At 43.4% G+C, this 24,027-nt stretch overlaps 1 protein-coding gene across 1 annotated transcript in view; it reads left to right on the plus strand.

Moving 5' to 3' along the window:
- cfap74 (cilia and flagella associated protein 74) overlaps positions 1 to 24,027 on the plus strand; it is a 216,799-nt gene that overhangs the window by 39,769 nt on the left and 153,003 nt on the right. The window contains 1 exon segment of the mRNA XM_078239710.1: positions 254 to 397. Coding sequence (XP_078095836.1) covers positions 254 to 397 — 144 coding nt within the window.

Genomic DNA, 24,027 nt, shown 5'->3' on the forward strand with positions numbered 1-24,027 from the left:
ACACTTCTTGAAACCTATCTCTTTGACCAAATGTTTGACCATCTGACCAAATATCTCCTTTATGTGACTTGATGTTGCACCTCGTTTTACAATGCTTCTGTGGTGTGCCTCAGTATGTTTTATTATGTTAAAGTTGCTATATAAAAATAAGTGGTTGTTGATATAATGCTGAAAATTGAGTAAGTTGTTGAGAAAGTTATCATACTATATTTTGATTTAGATTTAAAAATGTTATTTGCTATTTTCCTTTAAGAGTGGAAAATGAAGAGGTTGTTGATTCCACTGGTCAAAAAGTCCTGAGCTATTCTGAGAGGGTGCAGGTCCGAAAACGTCAGAGAAATGTGAAAGAACTTGAGATACTCCTTCAGGAAAAGGAGTTGAAAGTTCAAAAAAGAAGGTATTTAATAATTTCTGTAATTCTACAAGTGTTCTGGGGAAAAAAATAGTGTTAGAATTGGAAAGAAAATAATTGTGTGTGATGCAGATGTCTGTGTAGGGGATATAGATGCTAATGAGCTTTCTTGTATGTTTGATAATGTATGAAATATTGCTTATTGGCGTATTTGAGATGAGACTATTTAACATTGTCACTAAGTGCAAAGCAGAAAATGTTCCATTTCCTTGCATTTCATCTTCAAGCAGAGACCATGTTGCTTTTGCATATTACATTTCAGGATGTATCATTGATAGGTGGGGGCCTGCTGCCTCTTATCTGTCTACCTTAATGAACAAGCATCTGATTCAAAACCATTCCAAGATGGTGCCGGAGTGAGGCGACTTCTTGCAAGCTGTGCCCAGCATACCTTCTAATTCTATCTTTTACTCTCGTTCTCTGCTTCTAAAACTTCATTCTCTTTTAAACTCTCTAACAGTGCTTTATTTCAATATCTTCTTCCCTGCTGCCGTCAGACTTTTGAATGGACCTACCTCGCACTAAGTTGATCTTTCTCTATACCTTAGCTATGACTATAACACTACATTCTGCACTCTCTCCTTTCCTTCTCTATGAATGGTATGCTTTGTCTGTATAGCGCACAAGAAACAATATTTTTCACTGTATGCTAATACATGTGACAATAATAAATCAAATTAAAATCATGGATCTGTACGTAATGAAACATCAATTTTTCCAATGTTGCTGTGGGATACTTTGAGTCAGACTGTACGGTTTTGTGTGTGTGTACGGTTTTGTGTGTGTGTGTACGGTTTTGTGTGTGTGTGGTTTTGTGTGTGTGTGGCTGGCTGAAGACAGTCAGACTGCAAGGTTTAACTCATCAAAGGGTTAAGTGTAAAAAAAGGCATTTTGGAGATGAGCAAAGCTAAGATCGGATAAGTAAACTGCATGAATGGAAATTTGCATGAGGAAATAAAGAAGATTTATTTGTGTTTACTTGTTGAATTTCTAAAGAGAAAGCAAAGATCATAAATTAATAAAGCAATAATATTAAGTTTATTTTTCCCAAAAGTAATGGCCATAAAGGCAGCATGAAATATGTTTTATATTCTGGGAAAAGTAACTTCCAAAGAAAAGTTAAGAACAAAATGGGTTTAAAGATGAAGGAGAAAATAATTAAGGAGAGATTGAAAACTGTGTGAGGAGGGGTGGCCATGTGATATTCTGAAGATTGTGCTGTTCGAGTACAGACCTGTGAAGTAAGCAGCCTCGAGCCACTCCCAAAGAAGTGTTTGTTTGTTCCAGAATGCAAGGTTTTATTTCATGCCTGAGGTTTCCATTGCTGGAAGAGAGGAGTCCAGTGAAGTACCTCCCCTATAGCAATAGTGGGTGCCTTGCATTAATATTACTGGAATTTTTACAGATTAAGAATCTATAAGGATTGTTGCCTGGAAATGGGTATTTATTTGTAAATCTAGGAAGTAGAAGTCATAGAATCATAGAGGTTTACAGCATGGAAACAGGCCCTTCAGCCCAACTTGTCCATGCCGCCTTTTTTTTGAAACCCCTAAGCTAACCCCAATTGGCCCATATCCCTCTATATCCATCTTACCCATGTAACTGTCTAAATGCTTTTTAAAAGACAAAATTGTACCCGCCTCTACTACTATCTCTGGCAGCTTGTTCCAGACACTCACCACCCTCTATGTGAAAAAATTGCCCCTCTGGACACTTTTGTGTCTCTCCCATCTCACCTTAAACCTATGCCCTCTAGTTTTAGACTTCCCTACCTTTGGGAAAAGATATTGTCTATCTAGCTGATCTATGCCCCTCGTTATTTTATAAACCTCTATGAGATCACCCCTCAGCCTTCTATGCTCCAGAGAAAAAAGTCCCAGTCTATCCAGCCTCTCATAACTCAAACCATCAAGTCCCGGTAGCATCCTAGTAAATCTTTTCTGCACTCTTTCGAGTTTAATAATATCCTTTCTATAATAGGGTGACCAGAACCGTACACATTACTTCAAGTGTGGCCTTACCAATGTCTTGTACAACTTTAACAAGATGTCCCAACTCCTGTATTCAGTGTTCTGACCAATGAAACCAAGCATGCTGAATGCCGCCTTCACCACTCTGTCCACATGTGACTCCACTTTCAAGGAGCTATGAACATGTACCCCTAGATCTCTTTGTTCTGTAACTCTCCCCAACGCACTACCATTAACTGAGTAAGTCCTGCCCTGGTTCAATCTACCAAAAAGCATCACCTTGCATTTATCTAAATTAAACTCCATCTGCCATTCGTCAGCCCACTGGCCCAATTGATCAAGATCCCATTGCAATCGGAGATAACCTTCTTCACTATCCACTACACTACCAATCTTGGTGTCATCTGCAAACTTACTAACCATGCCTCCTATATTCTCATCCAAATCATTAATATAAATGACAAATAACAGTGCACCCAGCACTGATCCCTGAGGCACACCGCTGGTCACAGGCCTCCAGTTTGAAAAACAACCCTCTACAACCACCCTCTGGCTTCTGTCAAGAGGAGCAGTGCTCTGAAAGCTAGTGGCTTGTGCTACCAAATAAACATGTTGGACTTTAACCTGGTGTTGTGAGACTTCTTATTCTGTCAAGAAGCCAATTTTGTATCCATTTAGATACCTCACCCTGGATCCCGTGAGATTTAACCTTATGCAACAATCTACCATACGGTACCTTGTCAAAGGCCTTGCTAAAGTCCATGTAGATAACATCAACTGCACTGCCTTCATCTACCTTCTTGGTTAGCCCTTCAAAAAACTCAATCAAATTTGTGAGACATGATTTTCCACTCAGAAAGCCCTGCTGACTGTCCCTAATCAGTCCTTGCGTCTCTAAAAGCTTGTCGATCCTGTCTCTCAAAATACCTTCCAACAACTTACCCACCACAGATGTGAGACTCACTGGCCTTTTCCCAGGCTTTTCCCTGCAGCCCTTTTTAAACAAAGGCACATTTGCCACCCTCCAATCTTCAGGCACCTCACCCATGACTATTGATGATTCAAAGATCTCTACGAGGGGATCTGCAATTTCCTCCCTAGCCTCCCATAATGTTCTGGGGTACACTTCATCAGGTCCCGGGGATTTATCTACCTTGATGCACTTTAAGACTTCCAGCACCTCTTTCTCTGTAATATGTAAACTCCTCAAGACATCATTATTTATTTCCCCAAGTTTCCTAACATCCATGCTTTTCTCAACTGTAAATACTGATGAGAAATATTCATTTAGGATCTCACCCATCTCTTGTGGATCTGCACATAGCTGACCTTGTTGATCCTTAAGAGGCCCTACTCTGTCCCTTGTTACTCTTTTGCCCTTTATGTATTTGTAGAGGTTCTTTGGATTCTCCTTTGCCTTATCTGCCAAAGCAATCTTGTGTCCCCTTTTTGCCCTCCTGATTTCTCTGTTAACTCTACTCCTACACCCCCTATACTCTTCAAGGGATTCACTTGATCCCAGCTGCCTATGCATGTCATGTGCCTCTTTCTTCTTCTTGACCAGGGCCTCAATATCCCGAGTCATCCAGGGTTCCCTACTTCTGCTAGCCTTGCCTGTCACTCTAAGAGTAATGTGCTTACCCTGAACCCTGGTTAATACACTTTTGATAGCCTCCCACTTACCAGATGTCCCTTTGCCTTCCCACAGACCCCCCCAATTAACTTTTGAAAGTTCCTGCCTGATACCTTCAAAATTGGCCTTGCCCCAATTTAGAATTTTAACTTTTGGGCCAGACCTATCATTCTCCATAGCTATCTTAAAACTAATGAAATTATGGTCACTGGTCCCAAAGTGATCCCTCACTAACACTTCTGTCACCTACCCTTCCTTATATGTGAGGAATAAAAGAATGACCAGGGTGAGGTTAGGGCCGGTCAAGGACAGTAGTGGGAACTTGTGTATGGAGTTGGTAGAGATAGGCGAGGTGATGAATGAATACTTTTCTTCAGTGTTCACCAAGGAGAGGGGCCATGTTTTTGAGGAAGAGGAGGTGTTTTGAGGAAGAGGAGGCTAATAGGCTGGAGGAAATAGATGTTCGGAGGGAGGATGTCCTGGCAGTTTTGAATAAACTGAAGGTCGATAAGTCCCCTGGGCCTGATGAAATATATCCTAGGATTCTTTGGGAGGCAAGGGATGAGATTGCAGAGCCTTTGGCTTTGATCTTTGGGTCCTCACTGTTCACGGGGATGATGCCAGAGGACTGGAGAATGGCGAATGTTGTTCCTCTGTTTAAGAAAGGGAATAGAAATGACCCTGGTAATTATAGACCGGTTAGTCTTACTTCGGTGGTTGGTAAATTGATGGAAAAGGTCCTTAGGGATGGGATTTACGACCATTTAGAAAGATGCGGATTAATCTGGGATAGTCAGCACGGATTCGTGAAGGGCAAGTCGTGCCTCACAAATTTGATTGAATTTTTTGAGGAGGTAACTAAGTGTGTTGATGAAGGTAGGGCAGTTGATGTCACATACATGGATTTTAGTAAGGAGTTTGATAAGGTTCCCCCATGGTCGGCTTATGATGAAAGTGAGGAGGTGTGGGATAGAAGGAAAGTTGGCCGATTGGATAGGTAACTGGAAAATTTTCGGATTGGAGGCAGGTTGCTAGCAGAGTGCCACAGGGATCAGTGCTTGGTCCTCTGCTCTTTGTGATTTTTATTAATGACTTAGAGGAGGGGGCTGAAGGGTGGATCAGTAAATTTGCTGATGACACCAAGATTGGTGGAGTAGTGGATGAGGTGAAGGGCTGTTGTAGGCTGCAAAGAGACATAGATAGGATGCAAAGCTGGGCTGAAAAATGGCAAATGGAGTTTAACCCTGATAAATGTGAGGTGATTCATTTTGGTAGGACTAATTTAAATGTGGATTACAGGGTCAAAGGTAGGGTTCTGAAGACTGTGGAGGAACAGAGAGATCTTGGGGTCCATATCCACAGATCTCTGAAGGTTGCCACTCAAGTGGATAGAGCTGTGAAGAAGGCCTATAGTATGTTAGCTTTTATTAACAGGGGGTTGGAGTTTAAGAGCCGTGGGGTTATGCTGCAACTGTACAGGACCTTGGTGAGACCACATTTGGAATATTGTGTGCAGTTCTGGTCACCTCACTATAAGAAGGATGTGGAAGTGCTGGAAAGAGTGCAGAGGAGATTTACCAGGATGCTGCCTGGTTTGGAGGGTAGGTCATATGAGGAAAGGTTGAGGGAACTAGGGCTGTTCTCTCTGGAGCGGAGGAGGCTGAAGGGAGACTTAATAGAGGTTTATAAAATGACGAAGGGGATAGATAGAGTGAACGTTCAAAGACTATTTCCTTGGGTGAATGGAGTTATTACAAGGGGGCATAACTATAGGGTTCGTGGTGGGAAATATAGGAAGGATATCAGAGGTAGGTTCTTTACGCAGAGAGTGGTTGGGGTGTGGAACGGACTGCCTACAGTGATAGTGGAGTCAGACACTTTAGGAACATTTAAGCGGTTATTGGATAGGCACATGGAGCACACCAGGATGATAGGGAGTGGGATAGCTTGATCTTGGTTTCAGATAAAGCTCGGCACAACATCGTGGGCTGAAGGGCCTGTTCTGTGCTGTACTGTTCTATGTTCTATTTCCCAAGAGAAGGTCAGGTTTTGCCCCCTCTCTAGTCGGGCCGTCCACATACTGAATGAGAAATTCCTCCTGAACACACTCAACAAATTTCTCTCCATCCAACCCTCTAATACTATGGCTGTCCCAGTCAATGTTGGGAAAGTTAAAATCCCCTACTATTACCACCCTATTTTTCTTGGAGCTATCTGTAATCTCTTACATATTTGCTCCTCAATTTCCTGCCGACTATTTGGGGGCCTATAATATAACCCTATCAAAATGATTTCCCCCTTCTTATTTCTCAGTTCTACCCGTATAGACTCAGTGGGCGAACCCTCGGATATATCCCCTCTCAGTACTGCTGTGATGCTTTCCCTCATCAAAAGTGCAACTCCCCCTCCTCTCTTACCTCCTGTTCTATCGTTCCTGTAGCATCTGTATCTTGGAACATTGAGCTGCCAGTCCTATCCCTCCCTTAGCCATGTTTCAGTAATTGCTACAATATCCCAGTCCCACGTACCCATCCATGCCCTGAGTTCATCTGCTTTGCCTGTCAGGCCTCTTGCATTGAAATAAACGCAGTTTAATCTGGACTTCCCTTGCTCTCTGTTTTGCTTTTGCCTGATCTGTCTGGTACTAGGATTACTGACACTGCCTTTACTACTTAATGTGCTCTCTTTAACTTCTGTGCTGTCCTCAACCTTCTCTTCTGTCTCCGCACTGCTTTGGATCCCATCCCCCTGCCAAACTAGTTTAGAAGTCTTTTAGGAAGTGTTGTAAGACTAAATTTAATGATGCACCAGTAATCTTATGTGTTTACATTTTCTTTTCTTTTGTTAATAAATGCTTTAATTTAATATTTAAAATCTCCAAAAATGGTATTGGATTTCCTTACTTCTGGTTTTATTGCCCATAGTAAACTACAAATTATGTGAAAGCTCGATCAAGTTTCTTTAGGGATTTGGTCAGCCCGACAATTACCACCTGCCATATCATAACCATAGTGAAAGAAATGAGTGCACTTCAGCTGATCTTTTCCTTTGAGAAATAGTTCTGACTGAACATGCTTTTTTTTGTACTTTTGTGAGGCCTTTTCTTGCTTCCTTAGACCCTTTCGCAGCAAGAATGATATTTAATGATGGTGAGCAGATGAACAGTTTCATTTTCTCAGTCAGCGCATCAAATGTGAGATGTGTGTAAGGGGGTTACTCTTCTGGTCTGTTTTCTTTGTAAGTGATTTGGGAATTTGTAGGGAAGTGTAGGGCAGAACCTGGTTCCAATTCTACCTGGTGGAACCTGCCAACATAAAATGAAAGGCACCAGTCGAGCATCCAATACCTGAGCGTTAACTGAAAGTTCCCCATGTGGGAGGCCGGGAACATTTCCAGTGCCCGGGGCCAGCATGTGTGCAGGAAATGTCTCCAGCTGCAGCTCCTGGAAGCCTGGGTTTCAGAGCTGGAGCTGCAGCTGGGGACACTGTGGAGCATCCGCGAGGTGGATAACACGCATAGAGAGGTGGTCACACAGCAGGCTCAGACTCCACAGGCAGGAAGGGAATAGGTGACCACCAGGCAGAGCAAGAGAGCTAGACAGGCAGTGCAGGAATCTCCTGTGGTTATTCCTGTGCAAAACGGATATACCGTTTTGGATACTGTTGAGGGGAATGGCCTTTCGGGGGAAAACAGCAGCAGCCAAATCCGTTGCACCACTGCTGGTTCTGCTGCAGAGGGGAGAAGTAAAAAATGTGGGAATGCAATAGTTTTAGGGGATTCAATTGTACGGGGAATAGATAGGCGTTTCTGTGGCCGCAAATGAGAAGTTAAAGTTAAAGTTTATTTATTAGTCGGAAGTAAGGCTTATATTAACACTGCAATGAAATTACTGTGAAATTCCCCTAGATTCCAGGATGGTATGTTGCCTCCCTGGTGCTTGGGTCAAGGCTGTCACAGAGCGGCTGCAGAACATTCTAAATGGGGAGGGCGAACAGCCAGGGGTCGCAATACACGTTGGTACAAACGCTATAGGTAAAACAAAAAGGGATGAGGTCCTAAAAGCAGAATATAGGGAGCCAGGAAGCAAGCTGAAAAGTAGGACCTCAAAGGTAGTGAACTCAGGATTACTATCTGTGCCACATGCTAGTCAGAGTAGAAACAGCAGGATACATAGGATGAATACGTGGCTGAAAAGATGGTGTGAGGGGGAGGGTTTCAGACTTCTAGGGCATTGGGACCGGTTCTGGGGAGGTGGGACCTGTACAAACTGGACAGGTTACACCTGGGCAGCATTGGGACTGATGTTCTTGGGGGTACTTGCTAGAGTGGTTGGGGAAGGTTTAAACTAATATAGCAGCAGGATGGGAACCTTTGCAAGGATTCAGAGCAGGGGGAATTAAGAACAAGAGGAAAAGACAGTAAGGAGAATAAGGAAAGTGATAAGCAGAGAAATCAAGGGCCAGAGTCAGATAAGGACCTAATAAAAAAAATAGTAGGAAAGGGAAAAGAAGTATTAAAAGTGCTCACCTTAAGGTTTTGTATCTGAATGCTCGGAGCATTTGAAACAAAATGGATGAATTAGTATCACAGATAGATGTAAAGGGGTATGATATAGTTGGCATTATTGGCATTATGTGGCTCCAAGGTGAGCAAGGATGGGAACTAACCATTGAGGCTATTCAGTGTTTAGGAAGGACAGACGGAAAGGAAAAGATGGTGGAGTTGCATTGCTGATTAAAGGTGATATTGATACAATATTGAGGAAAGCTATTAGCATAGATGATGTGGAATCTGTATGGTCGAGTTAAGAAACAACAAGGGGCAAAAAACATTGGTGGGGGTGGTACACAGACCACCAAATTGTAGTGATAATGTTGGGAAAAGCATAGACAGGAAATCAGAGATGCATGTGTTAAAGGAATATCTGTGAATATGGGCAACTTTAATCTGCATATAGATTATGAGAATCAAATTAGTCATGGTACAATAGAGGAGGAATTTCTGGAGTGCATACGGGATAGTTTTCTGGAGCGATATGTTGAGGAACCAACAAGGGAGCAGGCCACCTTGGACTGGGTGTTGTGCAATGAGAAAGGATTAGTTGACAATCTAGTTGTGAGAGAACCTTTGGGGACGAGTGACCATAGTATTGTAGAATTCTTTGTCAAGGTGGATAATGATGTATTCGATTCTGAGTAAGAAGTCTCACAACACCAGGTTAAAGTCCAACAGGTTTATTTGGTAGCAAATACCATAAGCTTTCGGAGCACAGCTCCTTCGTCAGATGGGGTGGATATCAGATATCCACCCCATCTGACGAAGGAGCTGTGCTCCGAAAGCTTATGGTATTTGCTACCAAATAAACCTGTTGGACTTTAACCTGGTGTTGTGAGACTTCTTACTGTGCTTACCCCAGTCCAACGCCGGCATCTCTACATCGATTCTGAGACCAGGGCCCTGAATCTCAATAAAGGTAACTATGATGGTATGAGGCATGGTATTCGCCATGATGGACTGGGAAACATTACTGAAATGAAAGACAGTGGACAGGCAATGGCAGACATTTAAAGAATGAATAGGTGAATTCCAGAAGTTGTTTATTCCTGTTAGACGCAAGAGTGGTAAGGGAATTGTGGCCAAACCATGGCTTACAAGGGAAATTGGAGATAGTATCAGAATCAAGGAAGAAGCTTACAAATTGATTTGATTTGATTTATTATTGTCACATGTATTAACATACAGTGAAAAGTATTGTTTCTTGTGTGCTATACAGACAAAACATACCGTTCATAGAGAAGGAAATGAGAGAGTGCAGAATGTAGTGTTACAGTCATAGCTAGGGTGTAGAGAAAGATCAGCTTAATGCAAGGTAAGTCCATTCAAAAGTCTGACAGCAGCAGGGAAGAAGCTGTTCTTGAGTCAGTTGGTACGTGACCTCAGACTTTTGTATCTTTTTCCTGAAGGAAGAAAATGGAAGAGAGAATGTCCGGGGTGCATGGGGTCCTTAATTATGCTGGCTGCTTTGCCAAGGCAATGGGAAGTGTAGACAGAGTCAATGGATGAGAGGCTGGTTTGTGTCATGGATTGGGCTACATTTATGACCTTTGTAGTTCCTTGCGGTCTTGGCAGAGCAGGAGCCATACCAAGCTGTGATACAACCAGAAAGAATGCTTTCTATGGTGCATCTGTAAAAGTTGGTGAGAGTCGTAGCTGACATGCCAAATTTCCTTAGTCTTCTGAGAAAATAGAGGCGTTGGTGGGCTTTCTTAACTATAGTGTCGGCATGGGGGGACCAGGACAGGTTGTTGGTGATCTGGACACCTAAAAACTTGAAGTTCTCAACCCTTTCTATTTCGTCCCCATTGATGTAGACGGGCATGCTCTCCTTTACGCTTCTTGAAGTCGATGACAATCTCCTTCGTTGTGTTGACATTGAGGGAGAGATTATTGTTGCCGCACCAGGTCACCAGATTCTCTATCTCATTCCTGTACTCTGTCTCGTCATTATTTGAGATCCGTCCCACTACGGTGGTGTCGTCAGCAAACATGAAAATCGAATTGGAGGGGAATTTGGCCGCACAGTCATAGGTATATAAGAAGTATAGTAGGAGACTGAGAACACCTTGTGGGGCACCGGTGTTGAGGATGATTGTGGAGGAGGTGTTGTTGCCTATCCTTACTGATTGTGGTCTGTGAGTTAGGAAGTTCAGGATCTAGTCGCAGAGGGAGGTGCCGAGGCCCAGGCCACGGAGTTTGGAGATGGGTTTCGTGGGAATAATGGTGTTGAAGGCAGAGATGAGTTTCGTGGGAATAATAGTGTAATAATAATATTAGCAAGAAAAAGCAATAGGCCTGAGGATTGGGAGCAGTTATAAAATTCAGCAAAAGAGGACCAAGGGATTGATTAAGAAGGGAAAAAGGGAGTATGAAAGTAAGCTAGCAGGGAACATAAAAACTGATTATAAAAGTTACTATAAATATGTAAAGAGAATAAGATTGACAAAAACAAATGTAGGCCCATTACATTCAGAGACAAGAGAATTCATAACAGGGAGTAAAGAAATGGCTGAGGAATTAAATTTGTACTTTTCTTCAGTCTTCACAAAGGAAGACATGAATAATGTACCAGAAGTGCTGAGCGAAACATGTTTTCATGAGGAGCTGAAGGAAATCAGCATTAGTAGAGAGATGGTTTTGCGGCAGTTGATGGGATTGAAGGTGGATAAATCTCCGGGTCCTGATAATCTTCATCCCAGAGTACTTAAGGAAGTGGCCCTGGAAATAGTAGATTCATTGGTGGTTATTTTTCAATATTCTTTGGGCTCTGGACTGGTTCCTACAACTGGAGGGTAGCGAATGTAAGCCCGCTATTCAAAAAGGGAGGTAGAGGGAAAACAGGGTAACTATAGACCAGTGAGCCTAACGTCGGTACTGGGGAAGTTGCTAGAGTCCATTATCAAGGATTTCATATCTCGCATTTGGTAGGCAGTGGTATAATCAGACAAAGTCAGCATGGATTTACAAAAGGGAAACATGCTTGGTGAATCTATTGGAATTTTTTGAGAATGTAACTAGTAGAGTCGACCGAGGATAACCAATGGATGTGGTTTATTTAGACTTTCAGAAGGGTTTCAACAAGATCTCACATAACAGACTACTATGTAAAGTTACAACACATGGGATTGCAGGTAATGTCGTATGATGGATAAAAAGCTGGTTAGCAGATAGGAAACAAAGAGTTGGCATTAATGGGTCTTTTCCTGATTGGCAGTCAGTGACTAGTGGGGTTCCACAGGGATCTGTGCTCGGACCCCAACTGTTCACATTATATATTAATGATTTGGAAGAGGGAACTGAATATATTATCTTCAAGTTTGCAGATGATACAAAGTTGGGTGGGAGGGTGAGCTGTGAGGAGGATGCAGAGATGCATCAGTGTGATTTGGACACTCAGTGTGTGGACATTTGCATGGCAGATGGAGTACAATGTAGATAAATGTGAGGTTATCCACTTTGGTAGCAATAATAGGAGGACAGATTATTACTTAAATAATTGAGAGAGGTAGTCAACGAGACCTTGGAGTCCTCGTGCATCAGTCGCTGAAAGTAAGTGCGCAGGTACAGCAGGCAGTAAGGAAGGCAAATGGCATGTTGGCCTTCATAGCGAGAGGATTTGAGTATAGGGATAGGGGTGTTTTGCTGCAATTGTATAGGGCGTTGGTGAGGCCACACCTGGAGTATTGTGTGCAGCTTTGTGTCCTTATCTGAGGAAGGATGTCCTTGCCATAGAGGGAGTACAGCGAAGGTTTACCAGGCTGATTCCTGGGATGGCAGGTCTGTCATATGAGGAGAGACTAAGTCAGTTCGGATTATATTCACTGGAGTTTAGAAGAGTGAGAGGGGATCTCATAGAAACTTATAAAATCCTAACAGGGTTAGACAGGGTAGATTCAGAAAGAATGTTCCTAGTAGTGCTGGAGTCCAGAACTAGGGGTCATAGTTTGAGGATAAGGGGTAAACCTTTTAGAACTGAGGTGAGGAGAGATTTCTGCACCCAGAGAGTGGTGAATGTATGGAATTCACTACCACAGAGGGCCCGATTTTACCATTTTGATTCTAAGTGCCGAATCTGGACGTAGTACAGATCCGACCTTGAAATCCGCTTTCAGACGTGCCCATACACTTTCAGCCAGCTCCGGTCTGATCCGCGCTTTGGGCGGGGCTTAGCGCTGCTGGAACGATCGGAGCTCTGAACTGCACAAGCACAGTTCGAAAAAAATTTGAAAAAGCGCGCCCAGGTCGGGAAAGAAAAAAAAAGCAGAAAGCGGAGAGAGTGGCTCTCTGACACAGATCATCTTCTGGCGGGGGGAGGGAGGCAGGTCAGATGTATCTCTGGGGGGGGGGGAGGAAGAGGAGGCGGGTCAGTGATGCGGATCATTGATGTGCCTTGCACTGGAAGTCGCTCCTGTGCTAATTTTATTCTGGTAGTCACAGGAAGATGGAATCTTGTAACCCTGTGATGACTTCCACGATTAGGTGAAAGAGAGCCTGGGAGTTTTAGAGAGGTTCTGCTGTAAAGAAGGCAGAAAACAATAGCTAGCTGTCTCAGGTCACTGATATAAACCTTTGATCAGACAAATGAATCTTGCAAGCATTCCTCATAGAGAGGAGATTGCTTATCGATCTATATCAAAAAATTCATGCTAATCCTGGGCAGTGGAGAGTATTTTCAAGCAGAGTTAATAATCTGATTGCTGTCCTGTCTAGTGCAATTCACTGAACCCGGAGCTCTAATCAGTCTGGGGTCTTGCAGTCAAATGTATCTCTGGGGGGGGCAGAGGATCCTCTGCGGGGGGGGGGGGGGGGGGGGAGGATGAGGCAGGTCAGATGTATCTCTGGGGGGCAGGGGAGAGGGCTGATCGTTGTCTGGTGGTGGGGGGAGGGTGGATGGATCTCTGGTGGGGGGGCAGGTCCGCTGCCACTCTGCGGGCGATCCCTCCTCCCCACAGGAGGAACGAATGCCTCCCCCCGGAGTGGCTGCACATCCACTCCGGGACGAGGGATTCGTTCCTCTGGTGGGGAGGAGGGATCGACTGCAGAGTGGCAGCGGACACCCCTGCCCCCCTCCCTCCCCACCGATCACCCGCAGAGTGGTAGCAGACACCCCTGCCCCCTCCCTCCCCACCGATCACCCGCAGAGTGGCAGCGGACACCCCTGCCCCCCCACCAAAGATCCATCCGCCCCCCCCCCCCCACCAGTGAGCGATCGGGCCTCCCCCCCCACCACCAGACAACGATCAGCCCTCTCGCGCCCCCCCCCCAGAGATACATCTGACCCGCCTCCTCCTTCCCCCCCCCGCCTCCTCCTTCCCCACCCCCCCCCCCCCCCACCCCCCAGAGGATGCTCTGACTCGCCTCCCTCCTCCCCCCCCAGAGGATGATCTGGATCAGAGAGCTGTTGCAGACTCTGAACCTGCTTCGGAGGTTCCCCTGCAAAATAAAAATCGGCTTCGAATTTTTATTTTGCAGGTCGCTAAAAGCTCGGATCCGGAACGGAACAGAAGAAGGTAAAATGGGAATTGATGATAGAATTGGGCGGGCGGTTCATTAAATCGATTTAAATGCATGCTAATGCATTTAAATCGTCGGGCCGCCCGATTCGGGCGCGGAACGGATCCGCGCCCGAATCAGGTGTCGGTAAAGTCGTGATTTGCTCAGACGTGGGTGCAGATCACGATAAAGGCCTCACACCCGATTTTACCACGATTTCGCGCCCGAAAACAGACAGTTGGTAAAATCGGGCCCAGAATGTAGTTGAGGCCAAAACGTTGTCTGATTTCAAGAAGAAATTAGATATAACTCGAGGGGTTAAAGGGATCAAAGGATATGGGAGGAAGGGGGGATTAGGAAATTGAATTCAATGATTAACCATGATCAGAATGAATGGCGGAACAGGCTAAAAGGGCCGAATGGCTTCTGGTGTCTATGTTTCTATGAGACAGGCTGATCTCAAAGTGGGTGAGATCTTTTATGGAGCCACTGCCCTCTGTTGTGGTTTGTTTCTTCATGTAAGGAATGAAACAGGATATAACACTGAAAAGTGACACTGAGGAAGCCTGTTTCAGTAGGGGATTGCTGGCAAGTTGAAAATGTGCTTCATGTGGATGAAAAGGCATGGAAGATTGGGGGCGTCCAACAAATTAACATACTTGTGAGATTGATGCCAAAAGAAGATTTGGAGGGATGAAGACGAAAGACTTCCAGGCGCATGCAAAAGAAGAAAGATTGTGAGAGGGAAAATTTATTGAAGTGCACGGACAAATCACCTCTTAGTTGGGAAGCAAAGCCATCTGGTGACGCCCCATCTGGCGAAGTCAGTGAGCCTTTTCCAGCAATGCATTCTGCACATTCCACGTTCGTTGTTGGCTCCTGCAGCTGGAGTTCAGTTCCTTTGCTGTCTTCTGCCTTGCGCTGTGTCCGACTATTTTTGAAACATTTTTCTCCTAACGTGGGTACCAGCCTTACTCTCTGACTCATTGCAGCAGCATTTCCATGCCTACGTTATCAAACTGGAGACATTTGCCTCGGTTGTCATGCTGTCGACATCCTATTCAACCAGTGAAGACAAGAAACTTAAGGGATTGAATTTTAAAATCAGCAAGCAGCAGTAAAATCCAAGGCAGACTTCAGTAACTAGTAGCTGACAACCAGTTTCAATTTTTTAAAGTGAAAAACTAGTTGAAGCACCTAAAGCAGCTACTTAACTACCCAGAAGAACCTTGGGACCTGTTAGTTACAATGATTCTACTGCATTCTATTCTTGTCTCCTTTTTCACAATCCCCCTTAAATCAGTCTTTAACCTTTAAGGCTCGAGATGTGGCCTGAACTTCCTTTTGTCTGAGTTTAGCTCCACAAGAGCATGAAGTCCACTGTCTATTCTGACGAGCACCTCTGGAAATCCGTGCATGTCAGTTCGGCCCGGGCTCAGCATACCTCTGCCACGCTGTGAAAACATCGCAGCCACACGGTTCACAACCAAGAAAATCAGTTCTGTCGTTTCTGTCATAAAGCCGAAGGACCATTAATAGCAGAATAGGTTCAAAAACCTCATCACTGCCTCCGTCCAATATTGGTATTGTGCACGTCAGATGTTAGTTCATGGGGAGATAGTGGCATAGTGGAAATGTCACTGTACTAGTAACCCAAAGGCCCAGGCTAATTTTCTGGGGACATGGGCTGAAATGCTATCATGGCAGCTGGTGGAATTTAAATGCAATAAGATATTAGTCCTGATTGTAACCTAGCCTCTCAGAGAGAACGGTTTGGGTCAGCTGCCCACCTTGCACCTCATCCAAAGTCAATGGAATATTAAATCAAGCTGGATGTAAAACAGATGTCCAATCTGGACCTGCTCCATTCCTACCTTTCATATTAAGTTAAAATTAGGGCTATTATTTTGAAGTATACGGAAGGATTGTGAAATAAAATCAATAATGATATTGCTACTGGCACTTTCTCGACACATGCCTTGGTTTTGTTTCACACTTAACCACAACTGCAGTAGAAACTTGCTCGGAAAAAAGGTCTAAAAATTTTCACCTCAGTTTCCCTCGAAAGGAGTTTGCAGTTTGCTATCACCAGCTTGTTTATCCTTTATTTCTGGTTCTCTTTACCTGATGGTTGGCTGTATGTGTTATCCAAGAATTGATTCTGTATGGTCACATTGGATTGTGCAGCAACTGTTTTGTTTTTGGATTGTACTAGACCCATTCAGGAATTCCTGCAACTCATTTAGGGATGGCACAGTGGTTAGCACTGCTGCCTCACGGTGCTAGGGACCCGGGTTCGATTCCTGGCTTGGGTCACTGTCACCTCCCTTAACAAAATCAAACTGTCCTTGCCTTTAAGCAGCCTACATTTTCCTATAATTTTTAATATAGACATAATCATGGAATCTCTACAGTACAGAAGGGGGCCATTCGGCCCATTGAATCTGTACTGACCACAATCCCACCCAGGCCCTATTCCCGTAACCCCACACATTTACCCTGTTAATCCCCCTGACACTAGGGTGAATTTTAGCATGGCCAATCAACCTAACTTGCACCTCTTTGGAGTGTTGGAGGCAACTGGAGCACCCGGAGGAAACCCACGCAGACACGGGGAGAACGTGCAAACTCCAAACAGACAGTGACCAAGGCCAGAATCGAACCTGGGTCCCTGGCGCTGTGAGGCAGCAGTGCCATACACTGTGCCACCTTGCCACCCCAATCAGCAGAAAACATTCCAATTTATTGGATTTCCCTAATATTTTCGTGTCATCACTATTTATCCAAACACTTTTCTGGTCTTGCTTTGTTAATTTCTATTGCCTCAGTTGCAATTCATTTTCTTCTCCTTTCTTTTGATATTATTACAAAAATTTATGGAGGCCCTGCTACATTCTTTAATTTATGAGCACATCATTTAAATGGCTAGTAATTACCTTCCATTCACTCCTTTGTTTTGGCATTGGGGGCATTCTTTGGAATCAAAATTACTTGCCTTCTGGCCATCACGTTTTCTCCCAAAACGTCCAGCTTTTTGTCTGTAAATATAGGTTTTCTAGGAATTTAAATGTTCAACACTATATTTTTCCACCCAGAATTGCTGTTGGAATCTTTGCATGGATCCTCATGGGTCAAGTGCCTAATTTTTGACTTGACTTGGTACTTAACAATGATTCTAGGAAGGATTATAGGGTAACTGAACAAATTAAATTTCACAGGATTGTTTTATCCCTTTGCAGATTGCATGCCATGATTCTGGCCATTCATAATTACTCCATTAGCTTAGGTTGACTGAATATTCTGTTTTATCATGTGGAATTATGGAAGGTTTTCCCAGTGTTTTATGGACCATATTTCTTGTTACCAGCAGATTTCTGCATGAAAATTACAAATTAATGGCATTGCTAAGAGTTGGATGTCATAATTATTTGAATTTAGATCCTGCTTTGGCGTTTTTATGCGCTGAACCAAAGAATGGAAAACACTAAGATAAAAGTAACTGCGGATGCCGGAGGATGCTCTAACAAAGAGTCACCCAGACTCGAAACGTTGGCTCTGTTCTCTCTCCACAGATGCTGTCAGATCTGCTGAGATTTTCCAGCATTTTCTATTTTTGGAATTGTTCTGTTTTGTAATGGAAAACACGAGACATTTCCCCCCCCTTTAAAATTTACCCCAGATACCTCTCTGCCCTTGACCGGAAAGACCATTGTTACATCCCAGAGTATTTACAATGTTCTTAATGCAGTACAATAGGTCAACATTAGAAATAGTTCTGTGTATCCAGTAGATGTTATCATGTGAATGTATTTGGACAGCCAAATGTTCATTTTTAGCATGAAGATTATAATACTTTAGAATGAAATGAACAGTTGATAATAGCATGACAGCCACAACAAAATTGTTTGCCCTTAAAATGAAAAGGTGTTGCATTATTTGCCACATCTTGCAGTCAGGCAGCTCATTTGCACATGGCATGTTGTGAGGTTGGGAATGATCTATGGCAGTAATTAGAGCATCTCACTGAGGGATTCTGACACTTTACTGCATCATTGCTCTTTCAGCTGTTCAGATTCAGACAGGAAAAATTCCAGCACTAGATAGATGTCTACTAACATGGATATCCATATTTCCAAATATATTTATATTTTCATAAGAGTATGGTGCTCTTGTATTTTGTCATGTTAACCAGTTACCAGTAGATGTATTAGTGTATTTCTCAACTATTTATTTATCTGATGTAGATTTGCATTTAATTTCCCTGTTGATTGAGATTGTTGAGATGTCTCATGAATTCAATTTTATTTTTAATGTGTTTACAAAATACTTTTTCTCCTGTGTTTTCTTAAAATCCAATCTCTGTAACTACATGGTCCTGTGCTAGAAATGTAAATTATTTTCCTGCGATTTTGTACTCCAGTGTCAGGCATCAGTTATGCTTGTATGTCGATAATGATGTGCTCTCATTATTCATCGTCATGAGAGCTTTCAGACCAAATTAAATAAAATCAATAATTTTAATATTGGGTATTGGTAACAAGCTAAAAATATGCTTTGTGCAATTATAATAAAACATAATAATAAATGCAGATTATGTATGGATCTGTGTCCCTGGTTGGTTTTAGTGGAATATCTGCCAGAATATTAACAGAGCAAAGTTAAATTGACTATTCTTACCCGTGTTTCATTCTATAAGACCATAAGACATAGGAGCAGAATTAGGCCACTCGGCCCATCGAGTCTGCTCTGCCATTCAATCATGGCTGATATTTTTCTCATCCCCATTCTCCTGCCTTTTCCCCATAACCCCTGATCCCCTTATTAATCAAGAACCTATCTATCTCTGTCTTAAAGACACTCAATGACCCGGCCTCCACAGCCTTCTGCAGCAAAGAGTTCCACAGATTCACCACTCTCTGGCTGAAGAAATCCCTCCTAATCTCTGTTTTAAAGGATTGTCCCTTTAGCTTGAGGTTGTGCCCTCTCGTTCTAGTTTTTCCTACTAATGGAAACATCCTCTCCACATCCACTCTATCCAGGCCTCGCAGTATCCTGTAAGTTTCAATAAGATCCTCCCTCATCCTTCTAAACTCCAACGGGTACAGACCCAGAGTCCTCAACCGTTCCTCATACGACAAACTCTTCACTCCAGGGATCATTCTTGTGAACCTCCTCTCGACCTTTTCCAAGGCCAGTACATCTTTCCTTAGATATGGGGCCCAAAACTGCTCACAATACTCCAAATGGGGTCTGACCAGAGCCTTATACAGCCTCAGAAGTACATCCCTGCTCTTGTATTCTAGCCCTCTCGACATGAATGCTAACATTGCATTTGCCTTCCAACTGGTGACTGAACCTGCACGTTAACCTTAAGAGAATCTTGAACAAGGACTCCCAAGTCCCTTTGTGTTTCTGATTTCCTAAGCATTTCCCCATTTAGAAAATAGTCTATGCCTCCATTCCTCCTTCCGAAGTGCATAACCTCACACTTTTCCACATTGTATTCCATCTGCCACTTATTTGCCCACTCTCCTAACCTGCCCAAGTCCTTCTGTAGCCCTCCTGCTTCCTCAATACTACCTGTCCCTCTACATATCTTTGTATCATTTGCAAACCTAGCAACACTGCCTTCAGTGCCTTCTTCCAAACCGTTAATGTATATTGTGAAAAGTTGTAGTCCCAGCACCAAAGCCTGAGGCAGACCACTAGTCACTAGCTGCCATCCTGAGAAAGACCCCTTTATCCCCACTCTCTGCCTTCTGACAGTCAGCCAATCCTTTATCCATGCCAGAATCTTGCCCTTAACACCATGGCCCCTTAACATATTTAACAGTCTCCTATACAGCACCTTGTCAAAGGCCTTTTGGAAATCTAAATAAATCACGTCCACTGGTTCTCCTTTGTCTAACTTCCTTGTTACCTCCTCAAAGAACTCCAACAAATTTGTCAGACATGACCTCCCGTTGACGAAGCCATGCTGACTCAGTCCTATTTTATCATGCACTTCCAAGCATTCCGCAATCTCATCTTTAATTGTGGACTCTAAAATCTTGCCAATGACTGAAGTCAGGCTAACCAGCCTATAATTTCCCATCTACTGCCTCCCTCCCTTCTTAAACAGCGCTGTTACATTAGCTACTTTCCAGTCCTCTGGGACCCTCCCTGCCTCCAGTGATTGCTGAAAGATCACCACCAATGCCTCCATAATTTCCTCAGCTATCTCTTTTAGAACCCTGGGGTGTAGTCCATCCGGTCCAGGTGACTTATCCACCTTCAGACCTTTCAGTTTCCCCAGAACCTTCTCCTTAGTGATGGCCACTACACTCACCTGTGCCCCCTGATTCTCCTGGAGTTCTGGCATCCCACTGGTGTCTTCCACCATAAAGACTGATGCAAAGTAACTATTCAGTTCCTCTGCCATTTCTTTGTTTCCTATTATTACTTCTCCAGCCTCATTTTCCAGTGGTCCAATGTCTATTTTTGCCTCTCTCTTACCTTTTATATATTGAAAAAACCTCTTCCTATCTTCTTTTATATTACTAGCTAGCTTACATTCATATTTCACCTTCTCCCCTCTTATTGCTTCCTTAGTTGTCCCCTGCTCGCTTTTAAAGGCTTCCCAATCCTCTGGCTTCCCACTAATCCCCTCACCACTATGTATGCTTTTTCTTTTGCTTTTATGCTGTCCTTGACTTCCCTCATCAGCCATGGATGCCTCGTCCTCCCCTTAGCATGTTTCCTCCTCCTTGGGATGAATTTCTGTTGTGCCTCTCGAATAACCCCCCAAAACTCCTGCCATTGCTGTTCCACAGTCATCCCTGCTAGGCTCCCTTTCCAATCAACTCTGGCCAGCTGTTCCTTCATGTTTTTGTAGTTACCTTTATTTAATTGTAATACCGTTACATCTGATTCCAGCTTATCCCTCTCAAACTGCAGGGTAAATTCTATCTTATTGTGGTCACTGCTCCCTTCGCCTTAAGTTCCCTAATTAAGTCTGCCTCATTACAAATCACCAAATCCAGAATTGCCTGTTCCCTTGTAGGCTCTGTCACAAGCTGCTCCAAAAAAACCATCTCTTAGACATTCCACAAATTCTTTTTCTTGGGATCCACTACTACCTGGTTTTCCCAGTCCACTTGCATATTGAAGTCCCCCATGATTGTAATATTGCCTTTTTTTATATGCCTTTTCTATCTCCTGTTTTATTTTCTGCCCCACATCCAAACTACTGCTAGGGGGCCTGTACATAACTCCCATCAGGGTCTTTTTGCCTTTGCCATTCCTCAATCTACCCACAGAGATTCTATGCCTTCTGATCCTATATCATTTCTTGCTATCGATTTAACTTCATTCCTTACTAACAATGCAACCCCGCCCCCTTTGCCCATCTGCCTGTCCTTCCGATAGGACAAATATCCTTGGATATTTAGATCCCAGCCCTGATCCCCTTGCAGCCATGTCTCTGTGATGCCCACAACATCATACTGGCCAATTTCAATGTGCGCAACAAGCTCATTTACCTTGTTCCGTACACTGCGTGCATTTAGGTACAACACCCTCAGTCCTGCATTGACTACATCCCGTCTCATACTTGTCACCTTCTTTGCTTTCCCTGAGGTTAGATTCCTGCCACCTTCTATACTCTCTGCTCTATTACGTGGTCTTGAAACTTTACTAACCTCCGGCTCAACTTCCATTTATTCTATTTCTTAAATCTGTCATCATTGGAAACAAAGTGTTATTTATTATAGATCTTTACATAACTTATTAATAATACAATTATCATGATAGAACTCTGTAGTCCTGTTACAGTCTTTTGTTTCCTGGAAGATATGCTGTTATATAATAGTCTTTGGAAGATCACACGCTTATATTTCTGAAAAAGTCTTCTACTAGATGTTTATTCAGAAAAATTCATTCATAGGATGTGGGCATCGCTGACTAGGCGAACACTTATTGCCCATCCCCAATTGCCCTTGAGAAGGTGGTGGTGAGATGCCTTCTTGAACCACTGCAGTCCATGTGATGTAGATACACCCACAGTGCTGTTAGGGAGGGAGTTCCAGGATTTTGACTCAGCGACAATGAAGGAACAGCCGATATATTTCCAAGTCAGGATGGTGAGTGACCTGGAGGGAAACTTCCATGTGGTGGTAGTCCCAAGTGTCTGCTGCTCTTGTCCTTCTAGATCAGAGCAATTGTGGGTTTGGGAGGTGCTGTCTCAGGAGCCTTGGTGATTTCCTGCAGTGCTTCTTTTAGATGGTACACATGGCTGCCACTGTGCTTGATAATGGAGGGAGTGAATGTTTGCGGATGAGTTGCTAATCTAGCAGGCTACTTTGTCCTGGATGGTGACAAACTTCTTGGATGTTGTTGGAGTTGCACCCATTCCGGCAAGTAGGGAGTATTCCACCATACTCCTGACTTGAGCCTTGTAGATGGCGGACAGGCTTTGGGGAGTCAGCTTGTGAGTTACTTGTCACAGGATTTCAAGTCTCCAGTCTGCTCTTGTAGCCACAGTATTTATATGGCTAGTCCAGCTCAATTCTGGTCAATGGTAATCCCCTGGATATTGATAGTGGGGGATTCAGTGACAGTAATGCCATTGAATTTTTTATTCTTTCATGGGATGTGGGCCTCGCTGGCAAATGCAGCATTTGATGACCATCTTTAATTGCCCTTGAACTGAGTGGCTTTGCTAAGCCATTTCAGAGGCTGCAAGAGTGGGTGTGGATTCATATGTCAGCCAGACCAGGTACAAAACGGTGGATTTCCTTTCCTAAAAGACATTAGTGAACCAGGTGAGATTTTACAACAATCCATGATAGTTTCATGGTCACCATTACCGAGACTCACTTTATATTCTAGACTTATTCATTGAATTTAAATTCTATCCGCTGCTGGGGTGGATTTGAATCCATGTCCCCGGAGTATTACACTGGGCCTTTGGATACTCGTCCAGTGACATTACCGTTATGCCACCATCTCTCCTGAATATCATGGGGGGTAATGGTTAGATTCTCTTTCATTGGAGATGGTCACTGCCTGGTACTTGTGTGGCACGAATGTTACTTGCCACTTATCAGCCGAAGCCTGGACATTGTCCACATCTTGCTACAGTATCTGAGAAGTCATGAATGCTGTTGAACAGTGTGCCAACATCAGGGTGTCAGGAAACAGATGTAGTTTTAAGTCATTTGTATTTGTGGGTGTTTGAAACAAGATATAGCTTTAAGTAAGGTTAATTTTTATGGTTCTGTATTTGAACGGATTAATGACTTTAGTTTGGTTTAGATGTATGTATCGTAATGAGAGTATACAACATGAAAACAAACTAGCTTTAAAGAAAGACTAGGCTGTTGCTTAGCAACCAGAGGACCACCCTCGGTTAGAAAGAACTTTTAGTTTAGTTTTTAAGCTGAATCCAGAAGAAGCTGAACAGGACAAGGGAGCTTCAGGGAGAAAACTTCTTAAAGGAACAGAAGAAAGTCCAGAAACCAGGGATTTGGGACAAAAAGCATATTTCAGGAAGACAGTTAAGTGAACAGAACAAAGAACAGGGAGCTGAACAAAGTCCTATTGGGTAAATTTAAAGTTAAAAAAAGCAGAGAAAATACTCTGAATTAAAGAAACAGCTGCAAGAATCAGATTTAAAGTGAGAAACCAGACAACAGAAGTAAATCAAAGGTTTGGTGACATCTTATTACAGCCTGTGAAACATTAGTGTTCTATTGGCATGGCTAGTGAGAGATTGTATGGAAGCTTGGATGCACATGTCAATCTAAGGCAGAGAAATACTGAAAGGGGAGATTAAAATTCTGGAAGTGGAACCTTCTCCCATTGTTTGGGAGAAGATTCTAAGTTGTGTTTTTCCGAGAATGGAGATTGGAAACACGTAAGACAAAGTTCCAGTAAGACCAGTTGGTTCACAGTGTAAAAAGCGTCGAGGGGATTTGATGAGA

The sequence above is a fragment of the Mustelus asterias genome, chromosome 22 (assembly GCF_964213995.1).
Source record: "Mustelus asterias chromosome 22, sMusAst1.hap1.1, whole genome shotgun sequence".
Lineage (NCBI taxonomy): Eukaryota > Metazoa > Chordata > Chondrichthyes > Carcharhiniformes > Triakidae > Mustelus > Mustelus asterias.